Source organism: Cimex lectularius, unplaced genomic scaffold (genome assembly GCF_000648675.2).
Source record: "Cimex lectularius strain Harlan isolate CLEC.00 unplaced genomic scaffold, Clec_2.1 scaffold160, whole genome shotgun sequence".
Lineage (NCBI taxonomy): Eukaryota > Metazoa > Arthropoda > Insecta > Hemiptera > Cimicidae > Cimex > Cimex lectularius.
This window is the reverse complement of record NW_019392776.1, coordinates 372,971-393,275: the sequence shown is the minus strand read 5'-3', so window position 1 is coordinate 393,275 and position 20,305 is coordinate 372,971. Positions and strand designations below refer to the sequence as shown.

At 33.1% G+C, this 20,305-nt stretch overlaps 1 protein-coding gene across 1 annotated transcript; it reads left to right on the top strand.

Moving 5' to 3' along the window:
• The first annotated feature begins 2,355 nt into the window (after positions 1-2,355).
• Positions 2,356-18,769, top strand: LOC106672439 (pleckstrin homology domain-containing family F member 2). The gene is made up of 9 exons (XM_024227629.1): positions 2,356-2,729; positions 6,738-6,802; positions 10,368-10,505; positions 10,575-10,638; positions 10,730-10,855; positions 10,928-11,034; positions 11,215-11,380; positions 11,450-11,553; positions 17,109-18,769. The coding sequence occupies exons 1-9, from the start codon at positions 2,714-2,716 to the stop codon at positions 17,160-17,162; spliced, it is 840 nt and encodes a 279-aa protein (XP_024083397.1). The 5' UTR covers positions 2,356-2,713; the 3' UTR covers positions 17,163-18,769.
• The last annotated feature ends 1,536 nt before the right edge of the window (positions 18,770-20,305 follow it).

Genomic DNA, 20,305 nt, shown 5'->3' with positions numbered 1-20,305 from the left:
AAAAATCCCTGCTAATAAGATCCTGGTTTGAGGGATGAATTCCTTGATAATTTCTTGGATATAACGGACTGTGATGAGGTTGCGTTCAACATTATGGAGTCCAGTTCGTCCTCCAGTTACATTTGCCATTACACCGCCTCCTCCTCACTGCACTGAAAGGAGCACAAACTGGGGTATTGCATCCCCTGTTCAAGGTAGACTCTTGGGTGCCTGATATTATTAAACAGACAGAAACTTAACTTATTAGTAAACATAGCAGCATGCTAATTGATGTTCTCTTCTATGCGCTCGTTGCACCATATTCTCCTGAGTTGCTGGTGGCGGACTATTGCTGCAGGTCATCTCAAAGAGGCATATGATGTGAGGCCAACTTCCCACAAACGAGCCAAAACATCTTTTACTTCATTTAGGATCTGGCAGGCACTATGGAAAGAGTTTGTTCCAGTTGACAACATTTCTATCTTCCTTTAACATCGTAATGCACTGAAATCCACTTTCAGGCCTCCTATTGGCACTTCCAGTCTCTCAGAATTGGGCTAAATCCTGGGAGACAATGCTCTGAGAAACACCAACTGCCTCTGCGATATCCTCTTGCCTGTGACCTTGATGACTGACTCTCACAAAAATATTGCCAACTTCTTGTTCAATATGATGTATGGTTAAAGAGAATACAGCTGGATTGAAAGGGTGTGAAAAGGCGAGAAAAGGTGTTTGTTTACAAAATGAGTAATCTTCATGTTTTCTATTTTTAATTAAATCCATTAATAAAAATGAGGATTAACAAATTTTTTGTTTTTGGTTTGTATTTTCTATTTTGTTTTATCCAACTAATAAGAATGTATCGGTTAATTTAATTAAAATTAATAGAAATATCCTTATTCATTTTTGTGCAGTTTGTATAAAACAGTTCCGTGACTGACTAAGACTACACACAGACCAAACCACTGGATCTAAGGAGCTGAAATTTTGACAGTACATTCCCATAATGATGTGGATAGCCAGCCACTAAGAAAGAATTTTTTGAAATTCCATCCCTAAGGGGATTGATTGTATGGACAATTTTTTACCAAGTATAGACCGAAGTGAACTGAGGAAGAGAAGAATTTGAGAAACGAGAATCGTCAAGGACTGTAACAGTATTACTGTTACAGCAATATTGTTGGGACTCTTGACAGGGCACTGCCACTTAAGAAAGTACATTCACCGGATAGGAGTACAGACAGAAGAAACACTGTGCAGATACTGCCAGGAAGAGGAGATCACATAACACGTTTTATGTTTCTATGAAGGTCTATGTAGGTTTAGATTCTTGCAACTAAGACAAGAAAAACACAATCAAGAGGAGCCGCTGGCAAGGTTATGGAGGTTGATTAACAACCTGTAGCTGGCCAGTGAGTTATAAAAAACAGGAGAGCACAATAGATCTACTCAGGTTGAGATGCAGAAAGCCTTGTGGCCACCTCTTTTAACCCTATCCTTACAGCAATACTGTTACAGTCTTTGGCAATGTTGGAACTGAGAGGAAATTTGAGATCACCTGTAAAAAGTTAAATGTATCAATCTGTAGACATATTTAAGATTGTTTTTCCCTCATGATGAACTTAAAACAGATTGAAAGCTTAGCAGTAACAGTGTTCATGATTAAGATTAAGATTAGTTGTTGGTCTATTTACGACCTACAAGATCAGTGTCGGTCTGTTGTGCATCTCCATCTTCATTAAGCTTAATTAGGTTTCAAATTTTAGGGGTTTTAGGTTTAATTAGTAAAGCTAGTATTAAGATTATTATTACTCGTACTGTTATGTCCCAATATGTATAATTGATGTGTGTTTCTTAGTGACCTGTTGTTTGATAATTTGTTGAAATTGTGAGGAGGAGGGATCAAGAATGAGGTAGTTTAGAAAAACACCTTTTTCATTTTTTTGTCGACGTCTCGACCTTTATTCAGATCATCTTCATAGCCTAGGTACATTACAATACATATGTGGGTTGGAAAAAATACAATTTAAGATTTAAATATAAATTTTGAACCAAGTATTTCATACTCACATAAAGTGTGGTGCTATTCTATCTGTTAAAACTTAAGGCCCACTGTTTGTCGGCGTACACATAAATTTTGGTCCTCCGGGTCGGATCGTTGAGTAATGGATTTAATATTTTAGTAAGGATTTTTTTTAAAATTTTATTTTGTAGGATTTAAATTTTGGATTCCAGGAATTGAATGACGTAGTTTTGAAGGGTGTTGTCAGTAGGGTGGAATGATACAACAAGGGTTGAAAAAGAGAGAAGAAGGATGTCGTTCATTCGAAGATCAGTAATCAGTGAGCCGTTCGTTCTCGAACGTCACGTCCCTAGCGGGCTCGTTCGCAGTCTGCGTCGAGTTCGTCTGCCGTTCGCCCGTCTTCTTTGTATCTCATTCGCCATCCGTTCGTCGGCCTTTATCTACCAGTTCGGAAAGTGATTCACATTCTCAGTCGTTCCGTTTCTTTTTCCATCTTCGTCCGAAAGGATCTCGCACCGAGTCGGTCAGCGTACATTTACGAATTCGACATTATTATTGTCTGAATGGGGGCGGAACTCTGCCCAGAGACACCCAGCAATGTCTTCTCAGTGATTTAAATCATCCTGTCCGGGCCCTATTTGTTTTCTTCAGCACTTTCAACGTAAAAAAAAGAAAAAAAAAATTCGACGCGAGGTTTATCTTTAAGACACAATGGTTGACAGATTGGGTAAGTCGGATATTTTATTCTCGTGCTTTTATTTTGCATTTGGGTACAAGGTGGTTTCTTATTTTTTATTTTATAATGAATTTTTTATATTTAGCTCTGTTTATTTTGTGTGCCGTTCTTAAACTTATTACGCACGTCTGTTTCGTTTCTATTTCCACGAGCTCGTGATGTCAATTTATTAGTCATACAGCGCAGTCTTATTAGTCCTCCATTCATTTTTCTTTTATATTTTTAACCTAACTCTTCTCCAAGGCCTTTAAGTATTTTAGATGGGAATTACTTTGGTTTAAAAAAATATATATTGAATAAGTTTTTGAAGAAGTTTACACGGAAACGTTCGTCGAGAGTTTGCCCCTCATACCCGTTCGGGCGAGAAGAACTCGAAACATTCCTCGCCTATAAAAGTATTTTCCTTTTTTTACAACTTTCTACGTTTCTTTAAAATTAAATCTCAAAACAAACTAAATTCTCTAAACACAACCTCTAGATATCCTACTTTTTTTTTTGTCAACCTTCAAGTTTGGCACAGATTTATTGTGGTATAATATTGCATGTGCGTAAATGATAAGTGTTGTGTAATATTTGATAAAAGCCTATTTGTTGTTGTTATTTCACGAGGTGCAACAACTGTTATAATTATAGTAAATACAATAACAGCACTTGTTGGGTTCTGTAAATATTTAGAATCAGTGGCGGTAAAAATTACTCATAGACTGGGCCCAAAGTCCCAAATTAAAAGCATTTTTACGTCGGAAATCTTCCGAGAGATCCAATCGTCACATAAATGATCAAGACGATCTCTTTGGTTTGGCCGATTTAAACAGTTTTATCTTCTCAAATGCATTGCTGATTGTCAGAACAAAACCAAACCTTAAAAACGAAAAAGCCGCTCTTTTTTATATTTATTTTAACCTTTTACACGACCTAATTTATCGTAATAATCGTACTGAAAAGCAGTTTTATATCTAACCTCCGTATCGTAAAGATCTTGACGTAGGTCATAAAGAAATTTCTAAAATTGAGCTTACTGCGCTTTTTCCGTTGACGCCGTTGAAAACTAAACCTTGTTCTTTATGTCATCCTAAAAAGAAAAAAATTAATAAGTACACAACTGCCTGGCTGTTTTTACTTCTTTTAATCACCAACTGGACATAGATTCAGGTTGTGCAGCCAGTAGGTTCTGGAGGACATTCAGGCAAATATAAAGGCAATGTGTATGCCATGAATGTGTGCGGCAATGTGTGCTTTTAGCTTAAAAACTAGTTTGGGTGTGCTTAAATTTCCTAATAAACCTAGGAGAACAAAGGCTACCAGGACATAGAAGGAATGATACAGGCTGACCAACTCGCCAAAGAAGGGATGGACTTCAAATAGACAAGTTCATATCTTAGGATAGTTCCATAATCAAATATGCAAATTGATATGGTGGGAAAATAGAACGAAAAAGGCAGGGAAGCTACTACAAAAGTAAAAAGAAATAAACAGCATCATCACAGCTACAATGTAATGTATCAGGCTACCATCCTTACTATATATAATAAAAGGTCGGCAATGATTGAGGAATTGAATCATCAGTCAGTGGAAAGAAGGGATCAAACACTGGCCATAATAAAATTTCGACTTAAAAATAAATGAAATGTCTAATACTATCTCGGTTGCATCAGAGGAACCAAAATTTGGAAAATCATGCGATATAATTAAAAAGAGAGCACAATGGATAGTTAAAACAAAATAAAAACCTGGAGCTCTTTTATACAGATGGCTTGAAGATGGGAAATGGTCCAGGAATGAGGAGAAATCATCTTTCAAGCCGAATTGCTAGAAACCATGTACACAAAATAAATAAACATCTCAAGGGTGCAAAAATAATAATAGTATCTGATAGCCAGACAGCTCTAAAGTCTCTCTGAGCTGAGATCAACTGAAGACTAGTCTTGAATTGCATGAATACCCAAAAAATAAGCTGGAATCTACAAATACCCTAAATCTATCCATGAAAGTAGAAAATGAACAGGCTGACCAACTAGCCAAAAAAAGGGGCAGCTATCTCCTCGATGGGACCAATACCACAACTAGGTATACAAGAAAATATGCTAAAATTGGCACTGGACAAAAGGCTTGAAAAAACACAAGCACTGGCCAAAGCACCAGGAATGAGGCATATAAATTTCTAAAAAAGGAAGGCAAAGGAACTCCTCTCTTTCAGCAGGAAGGATTTGAGGAAAATTTTTAGGCCTTTATACCAGCCACTGCCTCCTAACTACCACCAAAGAAGATGGGCAAAGGAGAGACAGACATGCCAACTGTGTCAGGAGGAACCAGAGACATCGACACATCCTTTTTTTCATGTGAGTCATTAGTCTGTACATGGTATAGCCAAGGTACAAGGTAAGGCAAGAGAAGTGTGCAATAAGGCACCGAGGAGAATGGTTAGCTTCCAGGACACGAAGGTATAGAAGGATATGAACTGACTGACCTACTCGCCAAAGAAAGGTCCTCCTTCTCGCCCAACCACAACTAGGCATACAAAAAAGTGAGCCAAGGATGAAGCTGGAAAAATGGCTTGAGAGGGAAAAACTCCAGGACAAAGACAAGTATGAGACAAGCTAAGAGATTTATAAATCCCTAAAAAAGGAACCCCTTGGACTGTAAACTATATTCCAAGTCAAGGTCCATGAAATTCTCTCATCCACAGGAGTTAAGGAGAAAATTAAAAGGCACATATATACTTTCAGACAGTCAGGCAGCTATAAAGGAATTTAAATGTGTTTGCTTTTCACTTCCATCTAGTGTGGGAGTGCCTACTTTTCTTAATAGACATAAGAAAACAAAACAATCTTGAGGTTGGTAATGGAGAAGGTAAAGGAAAACAGGCAGACGAATTAGCTAAAGAAAGACCCTCTGCCCCATGGGACCAGCACTGCAACTAGATGTACAAGAAATTGAATGTGTGATAAAAATAAACTGGATAGCTTTTCACATAAATAAACAAGACTGCAAAAGAAGTATCTCACTCTTTGAGAAAATTTTTAAATTATGAAGCCGTTACTTATCACACCAGGAGCATGAATCAGGTTTGAAACACCTTTACCAGTTAATGACCCAAAGCTCTTAGAGCACATGGATTGGATTACAACAAGCCTAAATACCTGCTTTGCCAGGTTGCAACCTATCCTTAAAAAAATAGACCCTATTGAATAAATAAATAGAATAGTGTAGGAAGCAAAATCTTGATGGTTCTTGCAAAGTTTGAGATAAAATCTTGCTTGTGTAACTTGGACAAGTTGGTCTGTGTATTACTCCTGGAACAGGAATCCTTTGACTCAAAAAAATTAAATTTTTCTTCAAACTTTCATTATTCATTGTTGCTGTTAGATGCTCAATTCTTATAAACTTCCTCTACAGCTATGATCACCTAAACATCATCAGCTGAAGACATAATTGAAATTGTCGATTATAAAAGTATTTTGTTGGAAATTAAAATAGTTAGAAGATAAGATGGGCATTTATTTATTTATAAGCCTTGCCCTTTTCACAAATTTATTTCTTTAAACCTAACTAGATGTTTCTACAGTGCATTAATAAAATTATGTCTTTATTGTGACTTTTGACCTTAACGTGTATTGTAAAATCTCAAATTTTTGGCTTTTATTTAAATCTGAAGGTATATTTGTTGCAGTTAAAGCTTGTAAATCAATTCTGCCATTTTTCTTTTTTTGTTTTATATCAAAATGAAATAATTTCACACACAGCATTATTGGACGAAGAAAAAAATTGCTTAGAATGGCAAGCCAGCAATAGCTTAGTTGGAAATTTGTTTAGATATTTGCATACCGTCAAAGCTATTTTTGTATTAAAGGTTTCGAGATTGTTAGGTGATTATTCTTAACGAAAGGTTGTTAAAAATTCCGTAACGGAATGACATTTTTTATGCAAACGCATATATTATTATATTTTTTGTATACACATATGTACATATATTATTATATTTTTTGTTTTTGTTTGCAGTAAATAGTGAGGCTAATTCTCGAAGGATTGCAATAGTGGAAGGATGTTTTGGAAGTGCAGGAGAGGTAATTTTATTTTTGAATTCACTACCATTAAAATATATTTTTTTTTGTACCAAACATTTGAAAACGTTTATACATATAAATATTATTTTATTATGTGCATTGAAACTGTCAAGTTAACGCCACTGATAACAACAAATAGAGTTTCTACTGTTAAGAAAGGATATCAGGGATAACAGGTGGATTTTATCACGCTGAGTCAATAGGATGTGTTTTGATAAATAACAGTTTTTTGTACTACCGCATAGTAATCTCTGATAAAAAAACATATTTTACTAGTCCAAATACACAACTAAAACAGTGGGTAAAAGAAGCCAGCTATTTTGCAGACATAAAGTAATAATTATGGAGCAAGATGCAAAAGTTGAACATAAAATGTCGTAATTGAAAGTGGCGGCCATACTGCTGAAAGGACTTGAGCCCTTCTGTGGCAAGGGATTCACCCTATCAATGAGTGCCTTAGACAAAATACAAAATTAAAATGAGGAAACAGTGGAATTTACTCATCGGACCCAACAATCCAAGAACCTTGTAGCAAATTTTAGAAGGAAAGAAACAACAGAATACATCAAATGGGGTAGGAAAAAATTTCAAATCCTAACAGGATTCTTAACAGGACACTACAGACTGAATGAGCATCTGAATAAGATAGGTAGAGTGGTATAATCCAACAAGGCAGAAGATTCTGCAAAGAAGCAGAGGAGACACCAATACACTTACTAACAAACTATGGTGCCATATTTACCCGCAGGAGGAAGTGTTTTGGGATGCACAATGTAACCATAGAGGAAATTCAAACACTAAAACAGGAGGGATGTGTTATTGAGGTATACAATAGCTTTCAAAGGGCACAGTATATTATAAACCTTGGATGTTTCTTCTACATCTAGCACTGGCACTCCAGGCAGCAGCAGGAACAGTGCCAGTCAATTTAGACATGAGAGCAAAGTAACACTACACCAAAAAAAAGGGAGCCTGGACATTAAACATGATAGTTAAGTAGTGCAAGAGGAAACACGACACGGAGAGAAGCGAAAGTTTTCTATATATCAAAAATTGTTGAGTGGATGACAAATTTCATTGCAAAATAGTTCAAAAGGTAGCTTAACTTTTGAATACTTTCCAAATTTAGAGCAGAGCCTTTACTTTTGAATCTATCAGATAAATTGTGCAAAAAAATAATAACTAACCCTTCCTTTATTAACTCTTAAATTTTAATAAATTGGCTGTGACCTGTCGGTATGGAGTCACCCTCAGGAACTAGAGTAGGATGAGCAAAAAAAAAAAGTTGATTGCTGATGGCAAGGCCACTTCTCTAAACACATACTGTGGCTCAACTAAATTTTCTTACATTTTGCCCAAAAGGGTCTAATATTTGTTGAAATCAACATAAGACCTTAAACTTCCTGAGTGGAATTTTGAGTCCCACATCCTGCTTACAAGTTCACCTTAATTACCACTTTTTTCTAGACGGTGGAATATTTTCTCCATAACTAAGGTATATCAACGGTCCATTTTTGCTTCTAAGCTACCCTCTATGTGCAAAAGATACATTGGGTACTGGCTCAAAGATGATATGGAAAATAGTCACCTATAAATCCGAGAGTAATTTTTCTTGTGATTTATGTTGATTCAAAATTTCGAGGAAAACAAACAGAACTTTGACACACCCTGTAATTTTTCACTATTTGGTTAAAATTAACTTTTTTGTTTAACTAAATAGCATGATTTAGTTTTTGACAGACTTGTCTTTTAATTTTTAATTAAAAAAAAACAAAAAAAAACTAGTACATGAAATAATTAATATTTTAACACGGCTTGGATTAAATCATATTCGGATACTAATATATTAATGTATTGAAAACTCACTTTATTTGATTAGCTCAAATTGGCTCGCTGCATACTTCGTACTGTCTTAAGAGATTATCAGACCTTAAGCTAGGTTTCCACTGCATGACAATCACTCATGCAACTGTTTTCTGAAACTTGTCTCGCGTTGTGGATACTTGCTGGGGCTGCAAAACTTTTGGCACGAGGAACTTTAGGCGTGAGCCGACCAGCTATTACTTATTTAGAGCGCATCAAAGCATTTTGCATGTGGTTTGTTTTTTTCTGTGTAAACGCACTTGTCTCAAGTATGAGAATGAACCCGTACAGTGATATGCTATACAGAAGGCTCCAAAACAAACGAAGGAACCAGATCGGTTGTTTTTTGTACAAGCCCAAGATATGAACAATCAAAATCATTAGGGAAGTACACTTTGGTCTTTTGAGCAAAATACATCAATGCTTGTGCTGTAGAAAATCTTAATAGAGATTACACTGGCGAAAAAATCCTCAAAAGATCGGATAGCCAAACAGCTATTAAAGCATTAGCGTGTAAAAAAAATCACATTAAAACTAGTCAGTGAATGCATCTAAAATCTCCAAAACCTGGGGAAACACAACAAGTTGATATCTTGGATGCCAGGACACAAAGGAATTTTGGATAATGAAAAAGCAGACATACTGGCTAGACCATATATATGCCCTGAACCTATACTTGGTGTAACAAAAACAAATACAGAATCCTCTTTCGTATGAATGGATTGAAATAAAATAAAAGAAGTGGGTAAACTCTAGCTGTGCTAAACACAGTAAACTTGTGTTAAAACAACTCTCACCAAGACTGGCAAACTCACTGCTGCAGTTGGAGACGGCTAGACCTAGAGGAGTGATAAGACTTTTTAGCTTGTCACTGGCATCTGAGAAAACATCTACACAATGGGCATATATAACGATGATCCCATCTGTAGATTATGTAATGAGGAGGAGAAAACGGCAACCCATATCTTCAAATGAGAAGCAATGGAGATTTAACCTAGCATAACGGAAAAAAACGTAGGGAATGAAATTATAGCAGCAACAGTCAATGACCTAACACTTCTGAGAAGGATTGAGTCAATTCACTGAACTAGGGAAGTAGGAAGGTACAATAAGCCAGAAGGCTGCAGTACGTGGGGAGCACAAACCTAGTATCCTCATCATCATCACCATCATCATCATCATCATGAGGATGAACCAGAAAGACTGCATTCGATTTACCTGAATGTATCACAGCTACCAATTTTTGTGGAATACTAAAGATAAAACTCATCTTAACAAGAGAGAGGCTGTGTGGAATGAAATGAACATCAATATGGGACAAAGACAAAAGTACAACAAAAAGGATCGCCATGATCGCAAACTCTGTTTCAGCAGTATGTATAGTGATAAATGTCATTTTATCCCGCGCAAACTGATGTTTCACCTTGTTTTGCCTCATGGAAATGTTTAACTCGAGATTGCATTTCACGAGTGATTTTTTTCACATAACAGAAATCCAGCTTTACAGTTTTACAGCTTTACAGGACACTAAGCGATTCAGATATTTAGTTGTAAATAGAATGTTCTGAATGACATGTACTCAAAATAATTTCAAACAATGTCACTGTCCTTGTTCTTGGAGGTTCTGAAGTCACAATATTCAAGAAGATGGCACATTATAGATGATTAATTTTGAATTAAGTATTTAATTATTTTGTTTTAGCCTTTAGCTGTTAAAGGAAGAGTTTTAGTTGGAGAGGGGGTCTTAACAAAAATGTGCCGGAAGAAACCTAAACCAAGGCAGTTTTTCTTATTCAACGATATTTTAGTTTATGGCAATATAATTATTAACAAAAAGAAAGTAAGCGTTTATGCAAGCAATGTTGTTAATGCAATTAAAAAGAGTTTACATTTTTTGTTTTTGTTTTAGTACAATAAACAACATGTGATACCTTTAGAGGAAGTAAAATTAGAATCGTTAGAGGATGAAGGCCGTAAGTTGTACTTAATTTGAAAGTGCTTTATTTATCTAATTTTTGTACTATGAACATAAATTTTTATCTCTCTTATTGTGCGTAATTATAGAATTACGAAATGGGTGGTTGATTCGTACTGCATCTAAATCCTTTGCTGTTTTTGCTGCCACTTCAACAGAAAAGCAGGAGTGGATGGCACACATTAATAAGTGCATTGAAGATCTACTAAGGAAGAGTATGTATATGGAATATTTCGAATTCTTTTTTAGCTTTATAAATTCAAATTTTAAATATCTTACATTATTAGGTGGTAAAAAGGCTGCCGAGGAACATGCAGCTGTTTGGGTTCCTGATTCTGAAGCAAATGTCTGTATGCACTGTAAAAGAAATCAGTTCACAGTTTTGCATAGAAGGGTAAGCCAAATTTTTTGTTGTGCTTTTCTAAAATTAAGATTAGAATTATTTGTTATTAATTGGTCTGTGAGATGTCGCACAAATTGCTTAATATAAAATTAGATTTTGTTTTTAATTCTTATGTTTAATTGAAATGTTTTTACAAAATAAATATTGAATCAATTGTTTGTCGGTTTTTAGCATCATTGCCGGAAGTGTGGTGTCGTCGTTTGTGGACCTTGCTCAAACAAAAAATTTCTACTCCCAAGCCAATCATCAAAACCTCTAAGAGTCTGTTTACAATGCTACGATGCATTATCTAAAGCAAAGACACAAAACAACAAATATAATTTATCAAGCAAATTAGGTAGGTAGAGAAAAAAAAAATTAAATTTTGATCACACATTATATTGTTTTGTTGATGTTATCACTTTAGAATCCCAAGAAAGGGGAGCTGGTTCAATAGAATCTTCATGTGAAGATGATTCTGATGATGATGATGACAATTTGAACAAATCAGAACCGTCTCCAGACTATGTGGTGAGTAAAAAGTTAATTATATTTTCTTATAACCATGTCATACATTTAAACAACAAAAAAAGGCTACAAAATAAATTATTTTTAAAAGTGACATGAGTCGTAAAAATATGTTGACATATTCCAAAAATACTTGGTGTTATTTTTATTTGTATGTAAATTGTTTTTAAGTTAGTCATTAATGGTACTGTAGTTGATAGCAATATCAATGTACATTACAAGTAATGTATACTTTTAGCAGTGAACTTAGGTCATGAAAACTTTAATATATAACTTAAAATTATTTTTAAATTTTATTGCCATCTCAAGAAAGTAATTTGGACGTTTATATTTCTGTTACTGTTGAACACGAGTTTTGATTTTCTGATAGCTGCACACTTCAACATGGCCGGCTTATACCATTTTCCTTCGTATTTCATCATTTTCATTCTGGTACAACAAAACTAATCTTCATTATTATGTTCTGCCTTGCCAACAGTAATAATACTGTGAAATTAATTAATTTTGCAATTAAAAAAAGTATATGAAGATAAGAATAAGGATTAAAGGTTCCAAACATTGAGAAAAAAAATTGAACATTACTTTATAACAATTAACTACAAAGATAGACGGGATGAATACAAATAATGTACGGCACACATAATTACAAAGCTTGGTTGGTCAATCACAGCAAACCAAGTAGTTTATCTGGAACTTGGTAGCGTTATTGAAATGCCAGGACTCTTGTTAGTTTTAATTGGGTTAAAGCCTAGGTAGGAATCGAAGAAAACAAAAGAGCCAATTCAGATGTCAGCTGGAGCTTAACCAGAAGTGTATCTAAAGTATCCTGTATCCATTCCACACTATTGGTATGGTGCAAAAATAATGCAGATTTTGAAGCAGTCAAAAATATTTTTAATTTAAAATAAAGAAAGTTTATTCAAAATATTTTCTATACATCTTTGCCAACATGTAATAAGTGCTTTTATGCCGTGGAGTGGAAGTCTGTAGGCTAGAGGTCAGGTGAATATGGAGGGCGAAGGTTTCATATCCTAAGTCCTTACATTTCTACAGGGTTGACGGTGTTATTGCGAAGAATCTAGTTTATCAATGCTGGAAAAAGATGTTGTTTCCTGTGCATTTTGTAAATTTCTTGTATTGCCAGAAGATATTGATTTCTCTGCTGTGGTAGTTTTACCATAATTCAGGAAATTATAGTGAACAACCCCTGCAGTACACCACCAAACAGTCTCACCATAACCTTTTTAGGGTGCAGGTTTAGATTCAGGAAGTATTTTGGCGCTTTATCCCTGTCCAACCACTGACCTGTATGCCTCCTGTCTGTTCTCATCGCACGTGATGATTCCATCGAGAAATGGATTATTTTGGTGGTGCAACAGAAGAGATGTGCAAATTTCAAAGTGTCGATTTCTTTGGCTTTCGGTTAGTTTGTGTGGTACCCACCTGTTGAGCTTATTTACTGTACCAATTTACTCCAGATGGTGAAGAATGGTTGAGAGGTCATCACTAAGCTCTTCTGCAATTTCCCTTCTTGTCTTGTGAATTTTCTTCACTCAACATTTTGAGTTGTTTGACGTCCACAACGGAAGGCCTACCGTGACCTTCCCTGCCTTCTAGATCAAAATCTCCAATCTCTGAAACCATCGCTGCACCGTGCAGTCCCCCTTCCCTCCCCCCAAACTGTATTCATGTTACGTGCAGTTTGGGCCGCACTTCGCCAGTCCTCACTCTTATAAAATTCAATATAACTGAAATGTTTTGTATAAAAGATATATTTATTATAATTCATAAATTAGATTTGAGGATTTAGCTTTGTTTACATGACAAGCACCTGCGAAAATAAAACAAATTTTCAAAACCTGCATTAATTTTGCACCAACCCAATATTTAATGCCTATTGTCTAAGATATAAAGTAAAGAAAAGGATGAAGCAAGCATAGAAAAAGTGTCACAATTTGGCAAAAGTTGAGAGAGAAGATTGTGAACAGGGGGGAGAAATGAGTGGTTTTTTAATGATGACAAAAAGGGAAGGGTGTGGGAGGTCTCCATTTACTACCGAGGTACACAAAAACCTTTTATGACATATCGAAAAGATATCGAACCGAAAAGGTTAAAGCTACATCAATTTGAAATAATTTCCCTGCTTCATAGAAAAATATTGAATCCCTGATATTTAGTTTATCCCTAATCATATCCTATTTAACCTAAACCAACCCATATGCACTCCTCATGTGAAATTGATGGCTCAAAATAAAAATCATGTATCTAGCCCAAAACATTATATCCATGTTAATTTGTATTTTGAGACATGTTCATTACTTTTTTTTGACATGATTAACAAAATTAAAACATCGATGGCTTGTTCTGTCAAATTAACCCTTTTTAACTCCAAATTAATCTTTCTAATTTCAAATTAAAGTTTCTTGAAAGCATTACAAGAACAAGGAGATATGAGGCTGAAATAATGTAAGCATGTAAAGTAATTCCTGTATATTTGTGAACTTTTAAAAAACAGAATAATTTGGCTCTTAGATCAGAATTACTATTAAAATTTGTATAAAATTAAATATAAGAATTTAATAAGAAAGGGGTTCTTTTTTTAGTTTGAGATAAGGTGGTATAAAATGTAATATAATAACACCTGTTTCTTCTGTTAATTCGAGATTTTTTTAAACATATAATTATCATCAACATATCAACAAATAATTGGTCTATAAAATAAATGTTGTATATTTTAAAAAATTTCGAATTCGTTAACTTACTAAATTCACTAGTTTTCATGGTCTGCTTGTCCAAATAATATCTTTCATTTAATTGAAAATTAATTGGTGAGGTTGAGATGGGAAGTTAGTGTTCGAGTGGATTGAAGTCACAATAGCTCAAGTGGTAGAGCAGCGATGTATTTAGTCGAAGGTCGTGGGTTCGAATCCCGCTCGTGCCATTGACTTTTTTATCTCAACCAATACCTTAAATACTGATTAATTAATTGAAAGATATTATTTGGTCAAGCGGACCACAAAAACTAATGAATGTAATTTTAAATTTGGTGTTTTAGATACAAATTTTAGAAACCAATTTATATTTAAAAAACTCAAATGAAAAGAAGAATATTTTAATTGTTGTTGAATGTTTTAATTTTATAACATCTATATAATTTTAATTGTAATTAATTTTATATTTTTGTACCCAATATTATTTCATATTCTTCTGTTTCTTCTTTTCTTCTTATAAGTTCTTTTTATGCTTTAAAGAGAGGGTTAATTTTAAACTAAAAAAGGGTTAATTGAAGTTATTTTTCTTTATCGGGTGTGTGGACAAAGAAAAAGTATCATACTGATTGGATGATAATTTGAAGTTAAACAGGGTGAAATTGAAATTGCAAAAAGGTTAATGTGAAGTAAAAAAAAGGTTATTTTGAAATGGAAAAAAATCTATATAGTTTCATAGTAAAATTAGATTAATTATCTCTTACTTATGTTATTAATTATCTAGTACTTATATGTTTTTGTATGATTGAAAATGTTTTGTTTGTTTTTGTAGAGATATCTACTTAATCAGCGTAGTTTTTCCAAATACGTATAAAATTACAAATATTACTTGGTGAAGCAAAGGTCATCATATTTTTATCGGAGGTAGCAAACAATTTGCCTTAGACTATTGTTCTTATTGTGAGGTTCTTATTAAGGTGTCTGCAGTTACTAGATTGTTACTAACATGCTGTTTACAATGGTGGCTTTCTTATTAAGGCTAAAGTGGTTTTTGGAGGATAGAAAAGGGTAAAGTTTATATATTTAATGTAATGTATTGTTGACTTTCTTATACTACAACTTCACTGATCCTTCGTAAAAGAGATACTAGAAAGTTGATTAAAAGTTAAATCTCATGATTTATTAGCTTATAATTTTTTCATTGTAATCAGCAATAGCTTATTTATGCCTTGTTGCCTCTGGATGTTTTTTATAGGTTCTTTATATTTCTCTTCATGCAAAGAAACAAAAATGCACATAATTATTCGGAAATCGTGAGATGCGATCTGGTGTGACGTAGGTTTCAGAAAAACATTTTCTTTATCGTGCCAACATTTCGATCTTTATTGAGATCATCTTCAGGGCCTGGGATTTACAAACATTNAATTGTTGAAAAATTAGACTATGTAAAAATGTTTGATGTGTGGAGTATGATGAATGTTTTATATGTTATATGTTTTGTATGATGTGATGATATATGTATGTTATTGATATTGAATTTGATTATGATATTGGCATAGCTGCGACTGTCTTTACATGTCTGTTCTGTAATTGATGCTTTATCTCTGTGTAAACCATTTCTAAAAAATTACGTTCATGTGTTTTGTTCTTTATGTAAAACATTAAAAAACGTTGGGACGATAAAGAAAATGTTTTTCTGAAACTTACATCACACCAGACCGCATCTCACGATTTCCGAATAATCATCGTCTAACGTTCTCTAATCACCACACAATGCACATAATGTTATATTTTTTCATTCTTTTTTAAATTATAAATGTACAGTAACACCCCTGTTAACAGACACCCCTCTATAGCAACTACCTCTTTTAACGGACAATTTTTGCACAAAATAAGATAGGATTTCAAAGTGCTGTAAAAGAGATACTAGAAAGTTCATTAAAAGTTAAATCTCTTGATTTATTAGCTTATAACTTTTTAAAAGTGCTGTCAGTCCTCATCAGAGTAACAATTGTTATTTTCATTTTTTTAAATTTATTTTTTATTTTGGATGGTAGCCTAGATATGGCACATAATATATTTACTGACAAATAATAAAAACTGTTGTGTTTAAATTTTGTGTATTGACACAGCTGTTATAAGATTTTATTTATTTTTTATTAGGACAAAACATCAACAAGACATACTAACACATGAATGCGGAAATAAATACATAGGACAGACAGAATAAAAAATAAAATATACAAGGAACATATAAAATCGTTTAGGGACGACAGAAAATTGAATTAAGTGACTCGCCTAATAGAAAACAACCTCTACTCAAAGTTGGTTGGTTTCTTGTGAAAATTATGATTGCCAACCGATTTTTTGGTCTATTATTGGCCAAATTTTGGCCCTCAAGCCTCAACTGTACTTTGTGTACCTTGATTCATGTGACTTATTTAAAATTAAAAGAACTATGGATGCTTGAGTTGTATAAAGATAAAATAGTTAAAAATAGCCATGGTGAATGATCTGAGGAATGCATGAGATCATTGTTTTAAATCCCTCCTAACGGACAAAAACGCATCTTTATTGACAAACACATATTCGTTATAGAGGGGTTTCATTGTATAACAATATCACAGTTTTAACAATTACATAACATAGCCAACACAGACCACATTGCATCATAATCAATGAAGTTCTACTGAGATGTGATTATTGCTAGTTGAGTACTATAACCACAGACCACATTGCTTCATACTCTCAATCTGTTCACCCAACTTTTTCCGTCTCTTATCCAAGAAACTGTATTCTAATTGTTATTGCAGTAATTTTGAAAAACTAAACGTCTGATTTCGATTTCAGCCCAAATTTTATGGAACCACTGGAGAAGTTGGAGATGATCTGGGGACAAAATGAGCCGAGCCGATTTATTGGCATTACCACAGAGAAAGGGCAGTAAAAACAATCACCAAAATAATTCTAATTAAATTAATACATTTAAATTATTTAAATTGAACAGTATGTGATATAATGAACTTGAATATAATGTTCTTTTTTTTTCAAGAAAAATAAATGTATTCAATTTTATGAAATTAAAATTTAAACTTTGGAGAGCATTTATTGAAATTTGAAAATTTTAATGATTTATAGTGCCAAAATGTAATTGAGCAGGTGCAAATATAATAGTTGCTCTGAATTAGTTTTTTATCTCACAGTATTAACCAGGTTTTTTAGATTTGAATAAATGTATATTTTATTAGCTATAGACACTTCTGCTCTTAAAATGTATTATATTATTTTTATATTATAGATGTAGGGTGAATCAACAACCACTTTTGCACCAGTTCTCGAATGCTTAATAGTAGGGGAAAAGATAAAATTATTGCTTAATTAATATAATTGAGATGTCTTCCTTGCAAATTAGGCCAAGTATTCTTTATGCGATGGGAAATTTGAACCTTAAAATGCCTTTAAAATCAAACTAATCAAGGTATATTTTACAATTTAAACTAGTTTGTTCTTAGTTCGGACAAGTTAAAACATATTTTATGTAAACAGCATAATTCATTGTTTTTGTACTTAGTTTTGAAGATAAAAGATAATTTTTCATCCAAGCTTAACTGTCAATTAGTAAATTTAAGTTACCATAATAATAATGGCCCCCCCCACATGAATTTGCTCTTGCTGTAATAACCACAAGATAAATTTCACAATCCAGTTCATTAACATAGACATTTTTTGCTCATTTAATGAACTTAGTGTAATATGAGACATTGTATGCAATTTTCATAAAATATACGATTTATTATCAATTATACATAACATTTCGTGATAAGGAAATATTAAATAGCATTGTACCATATCAGTAATTTAAGTCGTTTTAGTACTGTTAATTAAGTATGTTATATCATTAACAGACCAACCATGTACAGGATTATATAATTTTTAGACATTTATGTTAACTTAATTTATTATTATTATTTTTTTTTTAAATTCCTGTTTTGTTATAATTTGGTTTATGTTATGATTAGAGAAATACAGCTAAGTAATTTCATTACCAATTTGAACAATGGAAATTTAATCCTTCTATTAATTAATTTGAAAAATGAGAAAAAGGTCAAAAATACCAGTGCAATATTGTGACAGTGATATAAATGTGTTTTATTTCAAAATTTGAGTACATTATGTAAACAATTAATGAAAGTACTCGTTATATCACAGGAATTTTTACTTAATGTTGAAAATTATAGTTGGATAAGGTTATTATCAGTTATAAATTGTAAATCTTAAAGCCGATCCTTTTCTTCTTCTTCAATGGTCTTACACAATTTAGTCAGATCGTCGCTAATAACAACTCTGACTCACTACTGCCATGCATTTATTTTTATTAAACACGATAATTGCACCTATTATTTTGCTCTCATTTTTATATCATAATATTGTTCATTATCTATAATTAATTTGTATAAGTGGTTTTATTTTTTTTTTAAACATAATTTGGTACAATGGGGATGCAATTTCTTAGAAAAAAATCCATAATAATAATAGATTTTCAAAATATTAGTTCTTACAGACACTTTTTATAATTGTAGGTGAAAATGTCAAATTGCATTTTTATTGGTAAATTCCAGTGCAGATATTAAAATTTAAGATTGACTATGACAGAGGAATTGTACACAGAATATATTTTCCGCATAATGAAATGTTCATACGTGTCACAAGAATATATTTTTGTATTTCATTTTTTTAAATATATATATAATAATATATTGCTTTTCTCCGAAAGGGTACAGTTGTCTATACCACTGGTATATGCGATTTAATAATTTGTTACTCTTAATTTATAAAAATAAATATGTTTATTATGTGTTTATGATGGTCTAATTATTGAAATAAATGAAATTATTTTTGTACTGGGTCATTGTGTTTTATAACCATCTTTGTCTGCCTATCCTCGCTGATGTTTGTCAGTTAGACTTGTTTCGGCCACGCCATTTTAAGAGTTGAGTTTGGGTGATTTGTTTGGAGGATGTTTTAGTTAGGAGGTGGATGGTAAGGGGTGTTGGTATTATTATTGTTTGTTGATGTGTTTGATTAAATCATTTTATTTATTTATTTTTTTTTTAACGTTCTAGTCAGTCTTTTTGATTTTCGGTCCTTTTTAATTTTTGTAATGTTTTAAATGGTGTAAACGATGTTTTTGAATTATTGTTAATCTGTGTATTTACGAGGGTTTTTAGTGTTCATATATTTTGAGATTTTCAAGTATGTTTATTTTTGTCCTTTTTGTATGTTGTTTAGTTTCATACTTGTTTGTATTGTCGGTTTGTGGTTAATTTCTATTAGGTGAGTTGAATAATTCGATTGTCCATTGTCCCTTAACGATTTGATGCCTTCTCCTGTCTGTCCGATTATTTGTCTTTACATAAGCATGTTAGTGTGCATATTCCGTTATCCCCATTTTTTTCCCTAGTGGACTGGTTTTGTTGATGTTTTGTCTTTTTTATATTGTTATCATCTTCCTATTGTGTTTGGTCAGTGCAGTTTTTATGCCTAATTTATTGCATAAGTTTGTATGTTTCTCATCCAATGTATGTGTATGTGGTTCATTTAATGTCTTTTTGTGGGGTTGTTTTGTTTTTGTGTGCATGTTTTGTTCATTGTGTTTGCATTGTAGCTGTTATTGCGTGCTATGGTTTGTATTCTTTTAATAAATTTGTTTTTGTACTTTTCTTTGATTAGTGAAATTATTTTTAGCCTATCTGTCATGTTCTTCAGTGCTGCCGTTTTGTGTCGGTGTGGGTGGTTTGAGTCAGCTTGTGTGATGTAAGCTATTGTCGGTTTTCAATGTTAAATTTTAGTTTGTCATCTGTTTTTATGATTGTTAAATGTTACTTGTTTCTGAGTTGAATTATGTTTTTGTGCAATGAGTTCAGGTTTGTCAGTATGCTGTTATTGTTGAGCGAGTATGTAAATGTCTGTATATGTGTGTGATGTTATGTTTTGCCATAATTTAGGAGATGTATTTCTCTTCAAAATTTTGTAATAATAGTCATGCG

What these genes read in the sequence shown, in the direction of transcription:
- LOC106672439 (XM_024227629.1), top strand. An exon ending in GTTTTGGAAGTGCAGGAGAG is followed by an intron (nt 6,803 to 10,367) that starts GTAATTTTATTT and finishes ATTTTGTTTTAG; the next exon opens with CCTTTAGCTGTTAAAGGAAG. An exon ending in TCACAGTTTTGCATAGAAGG is followed by an intron (nt 11,035 to 11,214) that starts GTAAGCCAAATT and finishes GTCGGTTTTTAG; the next exon opens with CATCATTGCCGGAAGTGTGG.